Source organism: Scomber japonicus, chromosome 10, assembly GCF_027409825.1.
Source record: "Scomber japonicus isolate fScoJap1 chromosome 10, fScoJap1.pri, whole genome shotgun sequence".
Classification (NCBI taxonomy): Eukaryota; Metazoa; Chordata; class Actinopteri; order Scombriformes; family Scombridae; genus Scomber; species Scomber japonicus.
In genome coordinates, this window is record NC_070587.1 from 12746862 (window position 1) to 12766133 (window position 19272).

Genomic DNA, 19272 nt, shown 5'->3' on the forward strand with positions numbered 1-19272 from the left:
CAACAGGTGATCGATTGGGCGCACTGCTCACCTGCCATCCGGGAGTCAAAAGAACTATGCATGCCATTTCCCAGAGGTTTTGGTGGCCCTCCATGGAGCGAGAAATTCGGGACTACATGGAGGCATGCACCATCTGTGCCCGCAACAAGTCACTCCCTGTTCCCACTCGTCCCTGGGCTGAGATCTCTCTAGACTTTGTCACTGAAGGTCACGCCACTGTCCTCACAAACTGAATAAATTCCCTATTTGTGATGAAAGCTAACGTGTCAGGTAGGAATAGAGTGGTCTTACTCTCCTTCAGCTGACTCTGTTCAAGAGATATGGGCCGTCAAATATGTCTTGTGCACTTGTGACAACCAACTCCACAATGGGGTTGGTTGTCACAGACTCTCAGAGGAGTCTGACCCTTGTTTGTCTTCTTGATAAAGTTTCTGGTCATTTTGCTATCTTGAAAGAACTAGAGATATAAATAAATAGACCCCGTTCTCCCCTACTGCACCAACTAGTGTCCCAATATACTTCTGATCAACACAATCATTTTTCCGCACAATATAGGCTACAGCAGTAACTGGTCTATTTTCATTAGCTGCCGACACAGCTGTTTATGGGACGTTATAGTTCATAAGCGTGAATGCTCTAGTGTGGACAGTCCTTTACACACCTATAATCATATGCAGACCAACCTCTCTCTGTATTTTACTGGTGTATAAGACTCACCCCACTTGAAATTGAAATGAAAATATTGCGTTTTACGTTTTTTTTTTTTGTGTTTTAAGTCTAGGCCCATCGTCAGCACTCCACAGTTTCCCTTCATTGTTTCTGAACAGTCAGACAAAGCAAACATGAATATGTTAAGTGCGATTTAACTTAATTAAGGTTATGTGAGGAAATAAAACAATTAATTTACTCAAACGTAATCTTTATATGATTTTATGTATTTTAGATCAAAATACATAACAATGAAACTGGCCTGTAGTAAATGTGATCTAAATATTTTCTTTCCTTCTTATTTCCTTTCATTTGACAATGTACCTGTCCCAATATGGCTGATATGTGTGACAATTTCTCCTGTATTCTTCAAAAATATTGCTGGAATATTATCCTAACGTGTTGCTTTGTAATAATCAAGCCCACATGACTTGTTTTGGACAAATTACTTATTTAACTAGTTACTTAATTACACCCTTTTGGGAATACAACTGCTGCACCTGACTGTCTACAAATTTACCAGAGTGCATAAGAAGTTTCATAACCATGGTTCTGGCAATGGTAGCTGTTGTGTTTCCTGAAATGTTGTGTTTTGTGAAATTTTTTATTTTGACTCTCAGTGCCAATGTATGTATGTGTGTGTGGTAAAACTCTGCAATGACTTCAACCGCTCATGATCATTCGTAAAGCACCAGCATGTGGTCAACATGACTGAATGAGTACTGAGAGTAGTCAGTTTATTAAAAACATTCACAGCAGTTGGGGTGTATGGAATCTCATTGTCCATACTGCAAAAAGCTGATTCAAGAAAGTGACTATACCTATTCTAGGATGATTAGATCTTACTTTTCTTATGGAAAACCAATAATCTTGTCAATCACCTTATGGACTGGAAATAATAGACTTGATTCAAGGTAGGTCTTAATTTGCGTAAGGTATTCAGGGTATTGTTCAGCTAGATATGACAAGTCTGAAAAATTTAATGCACTGTTATCCTACTACAATCTGTAAATATCAATGTATGTTGATATAACAAAACAATGTCATTACCAAGGAGGGATAATTTGCATCTTCTACAAAACACTGCTTTTCAGGAAAAGTGCAAATGAAACATTCATAATATAAAGGTGTAAATGACAATTGCTTCTTGGTTTAATGTCAGTTGCAAAACAAACAAAGAAACAAACTGTAGGACACAAGTAGGATTTGAGCATTTCAGAAGGGTGTCCACTGCCTCTAATGGTTTGCTTCGATTATCTGGAAGAAGAAAAAATACATTTGATGCATTTAGATTTTTAAAATCTTTGACATTTAAAACTGAATTGAATTAATAGTATATTACAGTATCTCACAGAAGTGAGTACACCCCTCACATTTTTGCAAATATTTTATTATATCTTTTCATGGGACAACACTATAGAAATGAACCTTTGATACAATTTAACAGTAAATCTATAAGCTATACAAGCTGTACACGCATATCAAAGTTTCATTTCTATAATGTTGTCCCATGAAAAGATGTAATAAAATATTTGCAAAAAAGTGAGGGGTGTACTCACTTTTGTGAGATACTGTAGCTTTGAATCAAGTTACGACTTGACCTGATGGTCTCAGACCTCTTAGGTGAACTCAACTCACCTCTTTTAAAACTTCTTAACTCATTTTTTTTTTATCTCATGGCTTAACTTGAACTCCTCATAATTGTGTGTAACTGTTTTCAATGACTTTATTTATATTTTTATATTTTTGATTTTTATTTATTTATTTATTATTTATTTTTTGCTGCATTAATAAAATCATTATTACTCTTTAATGTAAAGTGAAACGGGTCACTTGTGGTAAAAAACCCACAAAGATATATCACACAACCTTTCGGCTCATTTAGCAAATGTTTTAAAAGTTTTTTGGACTATTTACTGATGTCCAGTCACAATAATAATTGATTGATTAATAATAAAATAATTTCTTTTAAATGCTAAGGCTTGTGATCAGATGTTCAATGAGACAATGGCCAAAAAAGTATTAATGCAACTTTGAATATTTCTGAAAAAATACACATTTCAGATAATGTGGTTAAAGTGTGAATTGTACAAAATTAATGAAAGAAACTTAAACCTAAGCCACACTTTTAGCAGTAAAGTTCTGTTTTTCATTTCAAATTCCTGGTTTGAACCTATAAAAAAAGTGAACAAATACAAATAACTTGATGATATCTGATATGTAAATAGCAGATCAGTGATGCGATGATGTGTAAAAGTTTGGGGTTGGAACAACACAGTACTAGTTACTAAAATATCTGTGAAGATAAAAGAAAAAAAACTATATGTATGTATAAATATATATTTTTATATACCTATTATATATATACTTATTTACTTATTGATCTTTCTGTAGCAATTAACTTCCAAAAAATCAAAAGCCAGTTTTTCTCACCTCTGAGACAGTCAGGAAAGCCGGTTCCACACGCTAAATGTGACCAAAAATTAAAACAATACATAAATCATATACTCATAATACTGTGGAAAAATTTTAAATGCATATAAGAGATGCAACACATATTGGAAATGATCTACAACATTTCTGTACTTACATTCCTTCCTGAGTTTGGAGCTCTGCAATGCAATTCCTTGAGCAGATAGAAAAAAAGTCTCTTTTATTGAGGAGCAGATACTCTATACAAGCTTCACAAACTTTCAAGTGTTGAAAATGAAACAGGGGATGAGAGGAGAGATGTTATTGCTGATCTGATGTACTCTGTGTGTCAGTTTATGTCAGTGAAATGAAATCACTCACTTTTTCATCATAAAATATTTTTTCATCATGAAAATACAGAGGCCTGTGAAGATGACAGCGGTGCCAATCCCCACTACTGCAAGAATGATGATGTGGTTATGGTTTTCTTTACCTGCAAATAGATAAAATTCATAAATGAACAATTCATCCCTTATTGCACAAATGGAGCAGAGAAAATATCCAGTATGTGCTTTAAAAGAATGGATATTCGCAACAATACAAGTAGGCTAAATTTAAAAGGTTCATAAATATTTTCTAGTAGATCAGGGGTCTGCAACCTTTCCTATCAAAGGAGCCATTTTTGCCCCCTTTCCAGTTAAACACAGGACTAATAGCTGAAAGAGAGTAACAGAAGATGCAAAGAAACAAATGACTTCTGTGAGTTTAACTGGGGTGTCATAGACCAATATTACCTTCAATATGACCAATCCCAGTACTAAGTTTAAAAGGATCACAAAACATTTCCTACTAGATAAATGAACAAATGGAATCTCACGTTTTACATGAAGCGTAAGTTTTTCAGTGGATGTCGTCCCTCCAAAAAATTCAGCAGTGCAGGTGATGTCTGTGTGGTTATCCTTCTCCTCAGTGATGAACATCAGAGTGGACTGAGCCTCCCAGGTACCTTGATGAATTTCTCTGTGAACCTCAGTGATCTCCTCTGCTGTGCCTCTACTCCATGTCAGTTTAGGTATATGAGAGGAGCAGGTATGGCGAACTAAACAGGTGATGGTGTAGGGATGACCTTGAATGGCTGTCTTTGGTGGAATCAGAGTTGGTTTTGGAGGTTCAGCTATAAATTAAAAAAGTGAAACAAGTCAGAGATAAAGAAAAGGGCACATCATTGTTACATAGAAAACTGGTATATATTTATGAATTGTTGGAAAGTTGGTGACATACTGGTCATTGTAAAGTTGACACAACTGTCAACAAAGGAGAACTTGTCCATTTTGGATGTTTCAGTCCCTGTTGCTACTAATTCAACCCGAAAACAGAAAGGGCCATTGTCAACATCTCTAATTTCAATCATTTCCAAGCTGCAGTTGCCCTGGCCCAAATTTCCCAACAACTTTGTGCGGCCACGAAAGTTTTCCAAGATCATCGTCTTATCCTCATGATAGATGCGTTGATCTTGGTTTGTTGAACGATGCCAGATCCCCCTGAGTCTGGAGTGGGGCAGCTCATCTTTAGCATGGGTATATGAACAGGGTATCACAACACAGGATGTAACCAGGGCATCAAGGTTTTTGGCAACAGAGGCATTCCACTCTCCAGTGAACACAGGGCTGCTAATAGCTGAAAGAGAGTAACAGAAGATGTAAAGATACAAATGACTTCTGGAGTTTAACTGGGATGTATACAGGAAGGAGATTTGAAACAAAGGGACAACTCATCATCTTACCTGCCAAAAGCAGACAGAACATCATCATCTTTCTGTCCTTCTCCATACTTCTCTGACTTGTTACTGGTGTATTGTACTGTTTGACATTAAGTGACATAAACAAAATATAACACATTAAAGAACTACATATGAGTTACATGATAGTTATAAAATTACTTGTTAAACAACATGATATATAAACTATTTAAAATTCCTCATCAGAAATATTTCCTTTATGTAATTAAATGAATTGTCTGCACTCTTTTTGTTCTAACCAATCAGTCTCACATACTTTGAAGAAATAAATCTAATCAGCCAAACAAACAATGACAAATAAATTCCTGCAGTGAGCCCATTTCCAACCCAAATATCCAGAATTGCTTAATTGAGAATACAAGAAAATGTACTGAACCAACATGTGTTGTGTAATGTAGTGTTAGTAGAATCTTACCTGATGAAGCTGCTGTCTGGCTGATCAGCTGTTTACGAACTATAAACACTTACTTCTGAATAAAGGGGATGTGGTGTGCTTTTCTAGATTTGACAAAGATACAAACTCTAAAGGCAACTCTTTTCTTTTCTGCAGAAAGGAAGAGGCAGTGTCAGTGGAGTTGATGGTGCAGAAATGAAGGTGTGATCTCTTTACTATTTGCATGACATCAAAGTTGTGGCATTGAGTTTATGAAGATATGACCTCTGGGGTCAAAAGAAAAAAGGCATGCAAAATTACAAATGTTTAAAAAACAATGCAAGTGATATTTACTCTCAAGGTGAGGGGATTTTTTATAGGGTGAGTGGAATTATCTCAATGATACCTCCTCATGTCACTACAAAAACATAGATAAGGTAGCAGCTGACTGGAGGGATATCACCGTGGAGCTGGAAGTTTCTGATTAAGTTGATGTTGGCTATATTGTCATTTCCAGTAAAGAAACATCTAAATATCGCAATATAAAAGTGTTCTGTTTAAAAAGTCCAAACTTAGGGCAGCAAGTACTATGTATCTGTTAATTGAGTGGTTATGTCTCCAGTCTGAACTTGATTGCACAGCTGATAGGTATGTTGTTTATTTACCTGATGAAACAGAAGTGCATATTTAATGGATTGATTGTGGACAGAGAGTGTCCAAAGTTTCGTGATGCGACGTGATAGTTGGATGCTCATGCGCTGTTAGGACACGGCGTGAGAGAGAAAGAGAAGAGAGGAGAGGCTAGATTTAACTAGTTGACATTAGGTTTGATGGATTTTACATTTAAATAAAAGGTTAAGTTCATTTTAGTTCTTTTTTTAAAATGTTTTATACTGAAACATTACACTTTGACCCTACAAACTGTGGGTATATATTGTCCATAAATAAATGCAGATACATGTTGTTAAGTTCACTTGCAGTAAAGTGCAGTTTATTTCTTATTTTTTAATTACATGTTGTTTCCTCCTCTGATCACTGGCATACTGTCCACATACCATCTAGGTACAAAAACCCTGCTGCTGAAAAAAATGCTACAGGAAACAATGCTGATCTATACCTGTATCTGATTATAAACTTTATGGTACTGTATGTATCTTTTATGTTAAGAAAACAAATAGGAAACACATGTAAATGATGTCATATGTTGTCTGTTTTTGACGAGAACTTACATTAGTTGTAAATAGTTCAACGCTATGAATTTGAGGTTTAACTTTGTTGGTAAAATGACACATCTGAACCACTTAGGGCTAAAATGAGTGCTTCTTTGTTTAGAACTGTAGCTGTGTAGTAGGAGAAAACTGCTACTATCTCCACATGGCAGGAAGACCAAGGATCTAGTCCCAGTTCCTCCAACCCCACTCAATGTAGACCTACTCTGTAATATGAGGTGAGGAAGAGTTGGACTTCAGTATTTTCAACATCACAGGGTTTACCTGTCAGGTTTGTGATGTAATGTGTTACCTCTACATCTGTACACTTATGTAGTAACACCTAACTGCTTCCCTTATTCCCTTCCCTGACAGTTGCAGGCATAAATCGCCCCTATTCTGGAGAAATCACCTCTATTCACTTTTCAATAAGAACTCCAAGTTTGAATAAAGCCAATATATATGCATTCTATTAAAGAAACAAATGATATAATTGTGACTAGCAGTTGCTTTGAAGCAAAAATAAATAAAACAAAATAAAGTCAAATCAGTGTTACACCTCCCAAATAAAAATACAAATAATCTATTACCCCTAAGGCAGAATGGCACAACAGATTTGAATATATACCTTGAATGTGGGGACTGCAAACCCCAAACAGGAAATGAAAATGAAACAACAAAAACAATAATCAATAGAGAAAAAAATCAATCAGCACATACACTTATGGCCACTTTATTAGGAACATTCAGTTGAATTATCACATTTTTTGAGAGCAAAAACTAAACTGTAAATGCATAAGCTTCATAAATGTAGAATTTATGGCAAAAGACACAAGACAGAGCATCCTGTCCTGGCTTGCTGCCTAGTTTTCCTGGTATGGCCTTAACAACTAAAATGTGCATTTTCTCCTCAGGAATGCTGAACTTGTGTGTTGATATAAAAAGTAACATCATTACTAAGGAGGGATAATGTGCAACTTCTATAAAACGCTGCTTTTCAGGAAAATAGTGCTGCTGAAACATTCAAGCTGTGTTAACAGAATCATATATTTTGTATTTTTGAATTCTGTTTGATTAAGCTGCTATTAAGGTAATGGTATTTCTCTGAAGCTGATATATGAATAATACAAAAACATATTTGCTTCTTGGTTTTAATGTCAGTTGAAAACCAAAGAAACAAACTGTAGGAAGCAGGTAGGGTTTGAGCATTTCAGAAGTTTGTCCACTGCCTTTGCTTTGATTATCTGAAAGAAGAAAAAAACAAACATAACAAATGGTCTCAGACAGGCAAACTCAGTATCCTCCTTTAAATCTCTTTTTAACTCATTTTCATCTCATGGCTTTTATCTCATTTTAAGTACTCACTCGTGTAATGACTTTATTTTGACTTTTACATTTTGGATTTGATTCACTTTTATTATTATTATTTATTTATTTTTGTCAGATCAGTAATGTCAAATAATGAAATCACTCACTTGTATTTTTTCCATATGAAAAAACAGAGGCCTCCAATGATCACAGTGGTGCTGATCCCCACTACTACAGGAATGATGATGTGGTTATGGTTTTCTGTACCTGCAAATAGATTAAATTCATAAATGAACAATTCATCCCTTATTGCACAAACGGAGCAGAGAAAATATCCAGTATGTGCTTTAAAAGAATGGATATTCGCAACAATACAAGTAGGCTAAATTTAAAAGGTTCATGAATATTTTCTAGTAGATCAGGGGTCTGCAACCTTTCCTATCAAAGGAGCCATTTTTGCCCCCTTTCCAGTAAACACAGGGCTAATAGCTGAAAGAGAGTAACAGAAGATGCAAAGAAACAAATGACTTCTGAGAGTTTAACTGGGGTGTCATAGACCAATATTACCTTCAATATGACCAATCCCAATACTTAGTCTTAAAGGATCACAAAACATTACTACTAGATAAATGAACAAATGGAATCTCACGTTTTACATGAAGCGTAAGTTTTTCAGTGGATGTCCTCCCTCCAAAAAATTCAGCAGTGCAGGTGATGTCTGTGTGGTCATCCTTCTCCTCAGTGATGAACGTCAGATTGGACTGAGCCTCCCAGGTACCTTGATAAATTTCTCTGTGAACCTCAAGGATCTCCTCTGCAGTGCCTCTATTCCATGTCAGTTTAGGTGTGTGGGATGGGCAGGTATGGCGGACTAAACAGGTGATGGTGTAGACATGACCTTGAATGGCTGTCTTTGGTGGAATCAGAGTTGGTTTTGGAGGTTCAGCTGTAAATAAAATAAAAGGACAAGTCGAAGATAAAGAAAGACGCATATCATTGTTACATAGAAAACTGGTATATATTTAAGAATTGTTGGAAAGTTGGTGACATACTGATCATTTTAAAGTTGACACAACTGTCAACAAAGGAGAACTTGTCAATTTTGGATGTTTTAGTCCCTGTTGCTACTAATTCAACCCGAAAACAGAAAGGGCCATTGTCGTGATCTTTAATTTCAATCATTTCCAAGCTGCAGTTGCCCTGGCCCAAATTTCCTAACAACTTTGTGCGGCCGAGGTAGTTTTCCAAGATCATCGTCTTATCCTCATGATAGATGCGTTGATCTAGGCCTGTTGAACGATGCCAGATCCCCCTGAGTCTGGGGTGGGGCAGCTCATCTTTAGCATGGGTATATGAACAGGGTATCACGACACAGGATGTAACCAGGGCATCAAGGTTTTTGGCAACAGAGGCATTCCACTCTCCAGTGAACACAGGGCTGCTAATAGCTGAAAGAGAGTAACAGAAGATGTAAAGATACAAATGACTTCTGGAGTTTAACTGGGATGTATACAGGAAGGAGATTTGAAACAAAGGGACAACTCATCATCTTACCTGCCAAAAGCAGACAGAACATCATCATCTTTCTGTCATTCTCCATACTTCTCTGACTTGTTACTGGTATAATACGCAGCCCTACCTTTTCTGTCAATAGAGAGTTTATTGAATAATATTACAATACAATCAGTCAATCAATGAATCATGTAAAATAACTTTGATGATCAAATTAAAGCTTTGAGTCTGCACAATATATCATCAAATTAAGAACACAGTCCTACTCTATTAACAGTGAATCATTATAGTTTAAGTTATGGCCCCTTTTAACTCAAGGGCATGCCACATGTCCACAAGCATTCAGATGGTTTACAACTCCATTGTCCTTGTTCAATACGCAACCTGTGTGACAGTCAGACCTTTGAGAATGTAATTCTAAGGTTATCTTCAGTATAGGTGATATTGTTTTTATATAGCAGATGGACAGTTAATTCAGGGTTTTGTTCACAATATATACCCATAAGATATGATATGATTCTTATGTATTGTTACTCTGAGTACAAAACCAATAGATCGTCAAACATATAAATCAATGTTTTTGTTTTTACATAGGAACTTTCCGTTTCCCTGTGCCCCACAGAGGTGATAAGTGGGGGAAAAAATCTGGTCAAGTTTTATGATACTGAAAATATTCAGAATTTCTACCTGTAGCCTCTTAGAGCCCAGTATTACACCAGACCCCCACCCCCACCCCCAACCGCCAAAAAAGAAGATGTTTAACAGATTACATTTACTCTTGTAATATTTTTAAGTAAAATGTGATGTTTTCAGAATCTTACCTGATTCTGCTATCCCGGAGTTCAATTCATGAACATACGAACTGTAGAGGTTTCAGACAACACTGCAGGCAAACAGATGCACTTTAAAAAATATGTTTGTGTCTGAAGGGAAGATGAGAAGCTACACTGGTTTCCTGTACATTTCCTGTACATGCAGTTGCTCTAAAATCTTTGTGTAGGAGCCAGGGTTTTGTCTCTATGTGCATAATACAGTAATAGACCATCCTCTTATATACTGGTAGTGTATTCTTATGCTTTTTTTCTTCTTGACTTGGGGCTTGGGTTTTGAAGGTCTGTGATTTTCATGTATAAAACTTTGCAACAAAACACTCAACTATTATGTTATGGACATTCTGACAGTGAAGTCAGAAAGTTTTGTTTTGGCACCACATTGTTACATAACATCTGTATCAGAGAGGAAGGAAGGAAGATGCAGTGTCAATAGAGTTGATGGTGCAGAAATGAAGGTGTGATCTCTTTTCTATTTGCATGACATCAAAGTTGTGGCATTGAGTTTATGAAGATATGACCTCTGGGGTCAAAAGAAAAAAGGCATGCAAAATTACAAATGTTTAAAAAACAATGCAAATGATATTTACTCTCAAGGTGAGGGGATTTTTTTTACAGGATGAGTGGAATTATCTCAATGATACCTCCTCATGTCACTACAAAAACATAGATAAGGTAGCAGCTGGCTGGAGGCACATACCATCCAGGTACAAAAACCCTGCTGCTGAAAAATCCTATAGGAAACAATGCTGATCTATACCTGTATCTGATTATAAACTTTGTGGTACTGTATGTATCTTTTATGTTAAGAAAACAAATAGGAAACACATGTAAATGATGTCATATGTTGTCTGTTTTTGACGAGAACTTACATTAGTTGTAAATAGTTCAACACTATGAATTTGAGGTTTAACTTTGTTGGTAAAATGACACATTTGAACCACTTAGGGCTAAAATGAGTGCTTCTTTGTTTAGAACTGTAGCTGTGTAGTAGGAGAAAACTGCTACTATCTCCACATGGCAGGAAGACCAAGGATCTAGTCCCAGTTCCCCCAACCCCACTCAATGTAGACCTACTCTGTAATATGAGGTTAGGAAGAGTTGCACTTCAGTATTTTCAACATCACGAGGTTTAGCTGTCAGGTTTGTGATGTAGTGTGTTACCTCTACATCTGTACACTTATGTAGTAACACCTAACTGCTTCCCTTATTCCCTTCCCTGACAGTTGCAGGCATAAATCGCCCCTATTCTGGAGAAATCACCTCTATTAACTTTTCAATAAGAACTCCAAGTTTGAATAAAGCCAATATATATGCATTCTATTAAAGAAACAAATGATATAATTGTGACTAGCAGTTGCTTTGAAGCAAAAATGAATAAAAAAAAAAAAAGTCAAATCAGTGTTACACCTCCCAAATAAAAATACAAATAATCTATTACCCCTAAGGCAGAATGGCACAACAGATTTGAATATATACCTTGAATGTGGGGACTGCAAACCCCAAACAGGAAATGAAAATGAAACAACAACAAAAACAATAATCAATAGAGAAAAAAATCAATCAGCACATACACTTATGGCCACTTTATTAGGAACATTAAGTTGAATAATTATCACATTTTTTTGAGAGCAAAAACTAAACTGTAAATGCATAAGCTTCATAAATGTAGAATTTATGGCAAAAGACACAAGACAGAGCATCCTGTCCTGGCTTGCTGCCTAGTTTTCCTGGTATGGCCTTAACAACTAAAATGTGCATTTTCTCCTCAGGAATGCTGAACTTGTGTGTTGATATAAAAAGTAACATCATTACTAAGGAGGGATAATGTGCAACGTCTATAAAACGCTGCTTTTCAGGAAAATAGTGCTGCTGAAACATTCAAGCTGTGTTAACAGAATCATATATTTTGTATTTTTGAATTCTGTTTGATTAAGCTGCTATTAAGGTAATGGTATTTCTCTGAAGCTGATATATGAATAATACAAAAAAAATATTTGCTTCTTGGTTTTAATGTCAGTTGAAAACCAAAGAAACAAACTGTAGGATGCAGGTAGGGTTTGAGCATTTCAGAAGTTTGTCCACTGCCTTTGCTTTGATTATCTGAAAGAAGAAAAAAACAAACATAACAAATGGTCTCAGACAGGCCAACTCAGTATCCTCCTTTAAATCTCTTTTTAACTCATTTTCATCTCATGGCTTTTATCTCATTTTAAGTACTCACTCGTGTAATGACTTTATTTTGACTTTTACATTTTGGATTTGATTCACTTTTATTTATTTATTTATTTTTGTCAGATCAGTAATGTCAAATAATGAAATCACTCACTTGTATTTTTTCCATAATATGAAAAAACAGAGGCCTCCAAAGATCACAGTGGTGCTGATCCCCACTACTACAGGAATGATGATGTGGTTATGGTTTTCTGTACCTGCAAATAGATAAAATTCATAAATGAACAATTCATCCCTTATTGCACAAATAGAGCAGAGAAAATATCCAGTATGTGCTTTAAAAGAATGGATATTCGCAACAATACAAGTAGGCTAAATTTAAAAGGTTCATAAATATTTTTCTAGTAGATCAGGGGTCTGCAACCTTTCCTATCAAAGGAGCCATTTTTGCCCCCTTTCCAGTAAACACAGGGCTAATAGCTGAAAGAGAGTAACAGAAGATGCAAAGACACAAATGACTTCTGTGAGTTTAACTGGGGTGTCATAGACCAATATTACCTTCAATATGACCAATCCCAGTACTAAGTTTAAAAGGATCACAAAAAAATTCCTACTAGATAAATGAACAAATGGAATCTCACGTTTTACATAAAGCGTAAGTTTTTCAGTGGATGTCCTCCCTCCAAAAAATTCAGCAGTGCAGGTGATGTCTGTGTGGTCATCCTTCTCCTCAGTGATGAACGTCAGATTGGACTGAGCCTCCCAGGTACCTTGATAAATTTCTCTGTGAACCTCAAGGATCTCCTCTGCAGTGCCTCTACTCCATGTCAGTTCAGGCATATGAGAGGGGCAGGTATGGATGACTGAACAGGTGATGGTGTAGGGATGACCTTGAATGGCTTTTTTTGGTGGAATCAGAGTTGGTTTTGGAGGTTCAGCTGTAAATAAAATAAAAGGACAAGTCAGAGATAATGAAAGAGGCATATCATTGTTACATAGAAAACTGGTATATATTTATGAATTGTTGGAAAGTTGGTGACATACTGATTATTTTAAAGTTGACACAACTGTCAACAAAGGAGAACTTGTCAATTTTGGATGTTTCAGTCCCTGTTTCTACTAATTCAATCCGAAAACAGAAAGGGCCATTGTCGTGATCTTTAATTTCAATCATTTCCAAGGTGCAGTTGCCCTGGCCCAAATTTCCCAACAACTTTGTGCGGCCGCGGTAGTTTTCCAAGACCGTCGTCTTATCCTCATTATAGATGCGTTGATCTAGGCCTGCTGGAAGATGCCAGATCCCCCTGAGTCTGGAGTGGGGCAGCTCATCTTTAGCATGGGTAAATGAACAGGGTATCACAACACAGGATGTAACCAGGGCATCAAGGTTTTTGGCAACAGAGGCCTTCCACTCTCCAGTGAACACAGGGCTGCTAATAGCTGAAAGAGAGTAACAGAAGATGTAAAGATACAAATGACTTCTGGAGTTTAACTGGGATGTATACAGGAAGGAGATTTGAAACAAAGGGATAACTAATCATCTTACCTGCCAAAAGCAGACAGAACATCATCATCTTTCTCTTGTTCTCCATTCTTCTCTGACTTGTTACTGGTATAATACGCAGCCCTACCTTTTCTGTCAATAGAGAGTTTATTGAATAATATTACAATACAATCAGTCAATCAATCAATCATGTAAAATAACTTTGATGATCAAATTAAAGCTTTGAGTCTGCACAATATATCATCAAATTAACAACACAGTCCTACTCTATTAACAGTGAATCATTATAGTTTAAGTTATGGCCCCTTTTAACTCAAGGGCATGCCACATGTCCACAGGCATTCAGATGGTGTACAACTCCATTGTCCTTGTTCAATACGCAACCTGTGTGACAGTCAGACCTTTGAGAATGTAATTCTAAGGTTCAGTATCTTCAGTATAGGTGATATTGTTTTTATACAGCAGATGGACAGTTAATTCAGGGTTTTGTTCACAATATATACCCATAAGATATGATATGATTCTTATGTATTGTTACTCTGAGTACAAAACCAATAGATAGTCAAGCATATGAATCAATGTTTTCTGATTTTAAATAGGAACTTTCTTTTTCCGTTTCCCTGTGCCCCACAGAGGTGATAAGTGGGGGAAAAAATCTGGTCAAGTTTTATGATACTGAAAATATTCAGAATTTCTACCTGTAGCCTCTCAGAGCCCAGTATTACACCAGACCCACACCCCCACCCCCAACCGCCAAAAAAGAAGATGTTTAACAGATTACATTTACTCTTGTAATATTTTTAAGTAAAATGTGATGTTTTCAGAATCTTACCTGATTCTGCTATACCGGAGTTCAATTTATGAACACATGAACTGTAGAGGCTTTAGACAACACTGTAGGCAAACAGATGCACTTTAAAAAATATGTTTGTGTCTGAAGGGAAGATGAGAAGCTACACTGGTTTCCTGTACATTTCCTGTATATGCAGTTGCTCCAAAATCGTTGTGTAGGAGGCAGGGTTTTGTCTCTATGTGCATAATACAGTAATAGACCATCCTCTTAGTATATACTGGTAGTGTATTCTTAAGCTTTTTTTCTTCTTGACTTGGGGCTTGGGTTTAAAATAAAAATCTCTGAAAACATTCTGTTAAATTATTTTTGATGGTCTGTGATTTTCATGTATAAAACTTTGCAACAAAACACTCAACTATTATGTTATGGACATTCTGACAGTGAAGTCAGAAAGTTTTGTTTTGGCTCCACATTGTTACATAACATCTGTATCAGAGAGGAAGGAAGGAAGATGCACTGTCAGCAGAGTTGATGGTGCAGAAATGAAGGTGTGATCTCTTTTCTATGTGCATGACATCAAAGTTGTGGCATTGAGTTTATGAAGATATGACCTCTGAGGGCAAAAGAAAAAAGGCATGCAAAATTACAAATGTTTAAAAAACAATGCAAGTGATATTTACTCTCAAGGTGAGGGGATTTTTTTTACAGGATGAGTGGAATTATCTCAATGATACCTCCTCATGTCACTACAAAAACATAGATAAGGTAGCAGCTGGCTGGAGGCACATACCATCCAGGTACAAAAACCCTGCTGCTGAAAAATCCTACAGGAAACAATGCTGATCTATACCTGTATCTGATTATAAACTTTGTGGTACTGTATGTATCTTTTATGTTAAGAAAACAAATAGGAAACACATGTAAATGATGTCATATGTTGTCTGTTTTTGACGAGAACTTACATTAGTTGTAAATAGTTCAACAATATGAATTTGAGGTTTAACTTTGTTGGTAAAATGACACATTTGAACCACTTAGGGCTAAAATGAGTGCTTCTTTGTTTAGAACTGTAGCTGTGTAGTAGGAGAAAACTGCTACTATCTCCACATGGCAGGAAGACCAAGGATCTAGTCCCAGTTCCCCCAACCCCACTCAATGTAGACCTACTCTGTAATATGAGGTGAGGAAGAGTTGCACTTCAGTATTTTCAACATCACAGGGTTTAGCTGTCAGGTTTGTGATGTAGTGTGTTACCTCTACATCTGTACACTTATGTAGTAACACCTAACTGCTTCCCTTATTCCCTTCCCTGACAGTTGCAGGCATAAATCGCCCCTATTCTGGAGAAATCACCTCTATTAACTTTTCAATAAGAACTCCAAGTTTGAATAAAGCCAATATATATGCATTCTATTAAAGAAACAAATGATATAATTGTGGCTAGCAGTTGCTTTGAAGCAAAAATGAATAAAACAAAATAAAGTCAAATCAGTGTTACACCTCCCAAATAAAAATACAAATAATCTATTACCCCTAAGGCAGAATGGCACAACAGATTTGAATATATACCTTGAATGTGGGGACTGCAAACCCCAAACAGGAAATGAAAATGAAACAACAAAAACAATAATCAATAGAGAAAAAAATCAATCAGCACATACACTTATGGCCACTTTATTAGGAACATGAAGTCAAATTATCACATTTTTTGAGAGCAAAAACTAAACTGTAAATGCATAAGCTTCATAAATGTAGAATTTATGAATTTATGACAAAAGACACAAGACAGAGCATCCTGTCCTGGCTTGCTGCCTAGTTTTCCTGGTATGGCCTTAACAACTAAAATGTGCATTTTTTTCTCAGGAATGCTGAACTTGTGTGTTGACATAAAAAGTAACATCATTACTAAGGAGGGATAATGTGCAACTTCTATAAAACGCTGCTTTTCAGGAAAATAGTGCTGCTGAAACATTCAAGCTGTGTTAACAGAATCATATATTTTGTATTTTTGAATTCTGTTTTATTAAGCTGCTATTAAGGTAATGGTATTTCTCTGAAGCTGATATATGAATAATACAAAAAAAATATTTGCTTCTTGGTTTTAATGTCAGTTGAAAACCAAAGAAACAAACTGTAGGAAGCAGGTAGGGTTTGAGCATTTCAGAAGTTTGTCCACTGCCTTTGCTTTGATTATCTGAAAGAAGAAAAAAACAAACATAACAAATGGTCTCAGACAGGCAAACTCAGTATTCTCCTTTAAATCTCTTTTTAACTCATTTTCATCTCATGGCTTTTATCTCATTTTAAGTACTCACTCGTGTAACTGTTTTCAATGACTTTATTTTGACTTTTACATTTTGGATTTGATTCACTTTTATTTATTTATTTATTTTTGTCAGATCAGTAATGTCAAATAATGAAATCACTCACTTGTATTTTTTCCATAATATGAAAAAACAGAGGCCTCCAAAGATCACAGTGGTGCTGATCCCCACTACTACAGGAATGATGATGTGGTTATGGTTTTCTGTACCTGCAAATAGATTAAATTCATAAATGAACAATTCATCCCTTATTGCACAAATAGAGCAGAGAAAATATCCAGTATGTGCTTTAAAAGAATGGATATTCGCAACAATACAAGTAGGCTAAATTTAAAAGGTTCATAAATATTTTTCTAGTAGATCAGGGGTCTGCAACCTTTCCTATCAAAGGAGCCATTTTTGCCCCCTTTCCAGTTAAACACAGGGCTAATAGCTGAAAGAGAGTAACAGAAGATGCAAAGAAACAAATGACTTCTGTGAGTTTAACTGGGGTGTCATAGACCAATATTACCTTCAATATGACCAATCTCATGTTTTACATGAAGCGTAAGTTTTTCAGTGGATGTCCTCCCTCCAAAAAATTCAGCAGTGCAGGTGATGTCTGTGTGGTTATCCTTCTCCTCAGTGATGAACGTCAGATTGGACTGAGACTCCCAGGTACCTTGATGAATTTCTCTGTGAACCTCAAGGATCTCCTCTGCAGTGCCTCTACTCCATGTCAGTTGAGGTATATGGGAGGGGCAGGTATGGATGACTGAACAGGTGATGGTGTAGGGATGACCTTGAATGGCTGTCTTTGGTGGAATCAGAGTTGGTTTTGGAGGTTCAGCTGTAAGTAAAATAAAAGGACAAGTCAGAGATAAAGAAAAGGGCACATTGTTGTTACATAGAAAGCTGGTATATATTTATGAATTGTTGGAAAGTTGGTGACATACTGATCATTGTAAAGTTGACACAACTGTCAAAAAAGGAGAAGGCAAGGAAACATTTCAGTTTCAGATGTTCAGATGTCCCTGTTACTATTTCAACCCGAAAACAGAAAGGGCCATTGTCGTGATCTTTAATTTCAATCATTTCCAAGGCGCAGTTGCCCTGGCCCAAATTTCCCAACAACTTTGTGCGGCCGCGAAAGTTTTCCAAGATCATCGTCTTATCCTCATGATAGATGCGTTGATCTCGGCCTGTTGAAAGATGCCAGATCCCCCTGAGTCTGGAGTGGGATAGCCCATCTATAGCATGGGTATATGAACAGGGTATCACGATGCAGGATGTAACCAGGGCATCAAGGTTTTTGACAACAGAGGCATTCCACTCTCCAGTGAACACAGGGCTGCTAATAGCTGAAAGAGAGTAACAGAAGATGTAAAGATACAAATGACTTCTGGAGTTTAACTGGGATGTATACAGCAAGGAGATTTGAAACAAAGGGACAACTCATCATCTTACCTGCCAAAAGCAGACAGAACATCATCATCTTTCTGTCCTTCTCCATACTTCTCTGACTTGTTACTGGTGTATTGTACTGTGTGACATTAAGTGACATAAACAAAATATAACACATTAAAGAACTACATATGAGTTACATGATAGTTATAAAATTACACGTTAAACAACATGATATAGATATGATTAAAACTTTTTTTATTTGTTCTAACCAATCAGTCTCACATACTTTGAAGAAATAAATCTAATCAGCCAAACAAACAATGACAAATAAAATCCTGCAGTGAGCCCATATCCAACCCAAATATCCAGAATTGCGAATACAAGAAAATTTGTATAATGTAGTGTTAGTAGAATCTTACCTGATGAAGCTGCTGTCTGGGCGATCAGCTGTTTATGGACTAAAAACACTTCCTTCAGAGTGGTGTGCTTTTCTAGATTCGACAAAGATACAGACTCTTAAGGCAATGAAATAAAATATGAACTGAATTTCAAGAGCAATTACTTTCTGTTTCTTTTTGCAGGGAGGAAAATATGTATCAGTAGTGTTGATAATACAGAAATCAAGGAGTTTCCTTCCTGTCTTTTCCTGTGCGCATGAAATCAGAGTTGACACTGAGTTCACGAAGATATGATTTCTGAGAACAACAGGCACAGTTGATTCATTTAGTTAAAATGAGAAGTTATCTTAATGATACCGACTCACTACAAAAACATAGATAAGGTAGCGGCTGGCTTTTGGCTATATTATTATTTCCAGTAAAGAAACACTTAAATACTGGGCAGGCTATCGTCGGTGACGCTCTTCGAGGGGCTGGTGGTGTAGTGGATAATGGCACTGAAAGGGAGGGTAGGTGCTGGGGTGCAAAGGCATCATGGTGGCC

The 19272-nt window shown here is 36.4% G+C and overlaps 4 protein-coding genes across 4 annotated transcripts; all 4 read right to left on the minus strand.

Annotated features, from left to right (window-relative positions):
* Nucleotides 1-3497: 3497 nt before the first annotated feature.
* Nucleotides 3498-5439, minus strand: LOC128366332 (myelin-associated glycoprotein-like). Its single transcript, XM_053327012.1, has 5 exons — nucleotides 5334-5439; nucleotides 4904-4979; nucleotides 4402-4797; nucleotides 3998-4294; nucleotides 3498-3613 (listed from the first exon to the last, which is right to left on the minus strand). The coding sequence occupies exons 2-5, from the start codon at nucleotides 4947-4949 to the stop codon at nucleotides 3498-3500; spliced, it is 855 nt and encodes a 284-aa protein (XP_053182987.1). The 5' UTR covers nucleotides 4950-4979; nucleotides 5334-5439.
* A 2531-nt stretch (nucleotides 5440-7970) lies between these two features.
* LOC128366489 (myelin-associated glycoprotein-like) lies at nucleotides 7971-9422 on the minus strand. The gene is made up of 4 exons (XM_053327219.1): nucleotides 9362-9422; nucleotides 8860-9255; nucleotides 8457-8753; nucleotides 7971-8074 (listed from the first exon to the last, which is right to left on the minus strand). Exons 1-4 carry the CDS (start codon nucleotides 9405-9407, stop codon nucleotides 7971-7973), a joined length of 843 nt encoding a protein of 280 aa, XP_053183194.1. The 5' UTR covers nucleotides 9408-9422.
* A 3052-nt stretch (nucleotides 9423-12474) lies between these two features.
* LOC128366488 (myelin-associated glycoprotein-like) lies at nucleotides 12475-13957 on the minus strand. Its single transcript, XM_053327218.1, has 4 exons — nucleotides 13871-13957; nucleotides 13369-13764; nucleotides 12966-13262; nucleotides 12475-12581 (listed from the first exon to the last, which is right to left on the minus strand). Exons 1-4 carry the CDS (start codon nucleotides 13914-13916, stop codon nucleotides 12475-12477), a joined length of 846 nt encoding a protein of 281 aa, XP_053183193.1. The 5' UTR covers nucleotides 13917-13957.
* A 3090-nt stretch (nucleotides 13958-17047) lies between these two features.
* On the minus strand, nucleotides 17048-18797 carry LOC128366490 (myelin-associated glycoprotein-like). Its single transcript, XM_053327220.1, has 5 exons — nucleotides 18751-18797; nucleotides 18392-18467; nucleotides 17881-18285; nucleotides 17469-17774; nucleotides 17048-17148 (listed from the first exon to the last, which is right to left on the minus strand). Exons 2-5 carry the CDS (start codon nucleotides 18435-18437, stop codon nucleotides 17048-17050), a joined length of 858 nt encoding a protein of 285 aa, XP_053183195.1. The 5' UTR covers nucleotides 18438-18467; nucleotides 18751-18797.
* Nucleotides 18798-19272: the final 475 nt, after the last annotated feature.

What these genes read in the sequence shown, in the direction of transcription:
- LOC128366332 (XM_053327012.1), bottom strand. Translation starts at nt 4,949, where the DNA reads ATGGAGAAGGACAGAAAGATGATGATGTTCTGTCTGCTTTTGGCAG. An exon ending in TGTCAACTTTACAATGACCA is followed by an intron (nt 4,295 to 4,401) that starts GTATGTCACCAA and finishes TTTAATTTATAG; the next exon opens with CTGAACCTCCAAAACCAACT. An exon ending in ACTTACGCTTCATGTAAAAC is followed by an intron (nt 3,614 to 3,997) that starts GTGAGATTCCAT and finishes ATCTATTTGCAG; the next exon opens with GTAAAGAAAACCATAACCAC.
- LOC128366489 (XM_053327219.1), bottom strand. Translation starts at nt 9,407, where the DNA reads ATGGAGAATGACAGAAAGATGATGATGTTCTGTCTGCTTTTGGCAG. An exon ending in GTTCTGTCTGCTTTTGGCAG is followed by an intron (nt 9,256 to 9,361) that starts GTAAGATGATGA and finishes ACTCTCTTTCAG; the next exon opens with CTATTAGCAGCCCTGTGTTC. An exon ending in TGTCAACTTTAAAATGATCA is followed by an intron (nt 8,754 to 8,859) that starts GTATGTCACCAA and finishes TTTTATTTACAG; the next exon opens with CTGAACCTCCAAAACCAACT.
- LOC128366488 (XM_053327218.1), bottom strand. Translation starts at nt 13,916, where the DNA reads ATGGAGAACAAGAGAAAGATGATGATGTTCTGTCTGCTTTTGGCAG. An exon ending in TGTCAACTTTAAAATAATCA is followed by an intron (nt 13,263 to 13,368) that starts GTATGTCACCAA and finishes TTTTATTTACAG; the next exon opens with CTGAACCTCCAAAACCAACT. An exon ending in ACTTACGCTTTATGTAAAAC is followed by an intron (nt 12,582 to 12,965) that starts GTGAGATTCCAT and finishes ATCTATTTGCAG; the next exon opens with GTACAGAAAACCATAACCAC.
- LOC128366490 (XM_053327220.1), bottom strand. Translation starts at nt 18,437, where the DNA reads ATGGAGAAGGACAGAAAGATGATGATGTTCTGTCTGCTTTTGGCAG. An exon ending in GTTCTGTCTGCTTTTGGCAG is followed by an intron (nt 18,286 to 18,391) that starts GTAAGATGATGA and finishes ACTCTCTTTCAG; the next exon opens with CTATTAGCAGCCCTGTGTTC. An exon ending in TGTCAACTTTACAATGATCA is followed by an intron (nt 17,775 to 17,880) that starts GTATGTCACCAA and finishes TTTTACTTACAG; the next exon opens with CTGAACCTCCAAAACCAACT.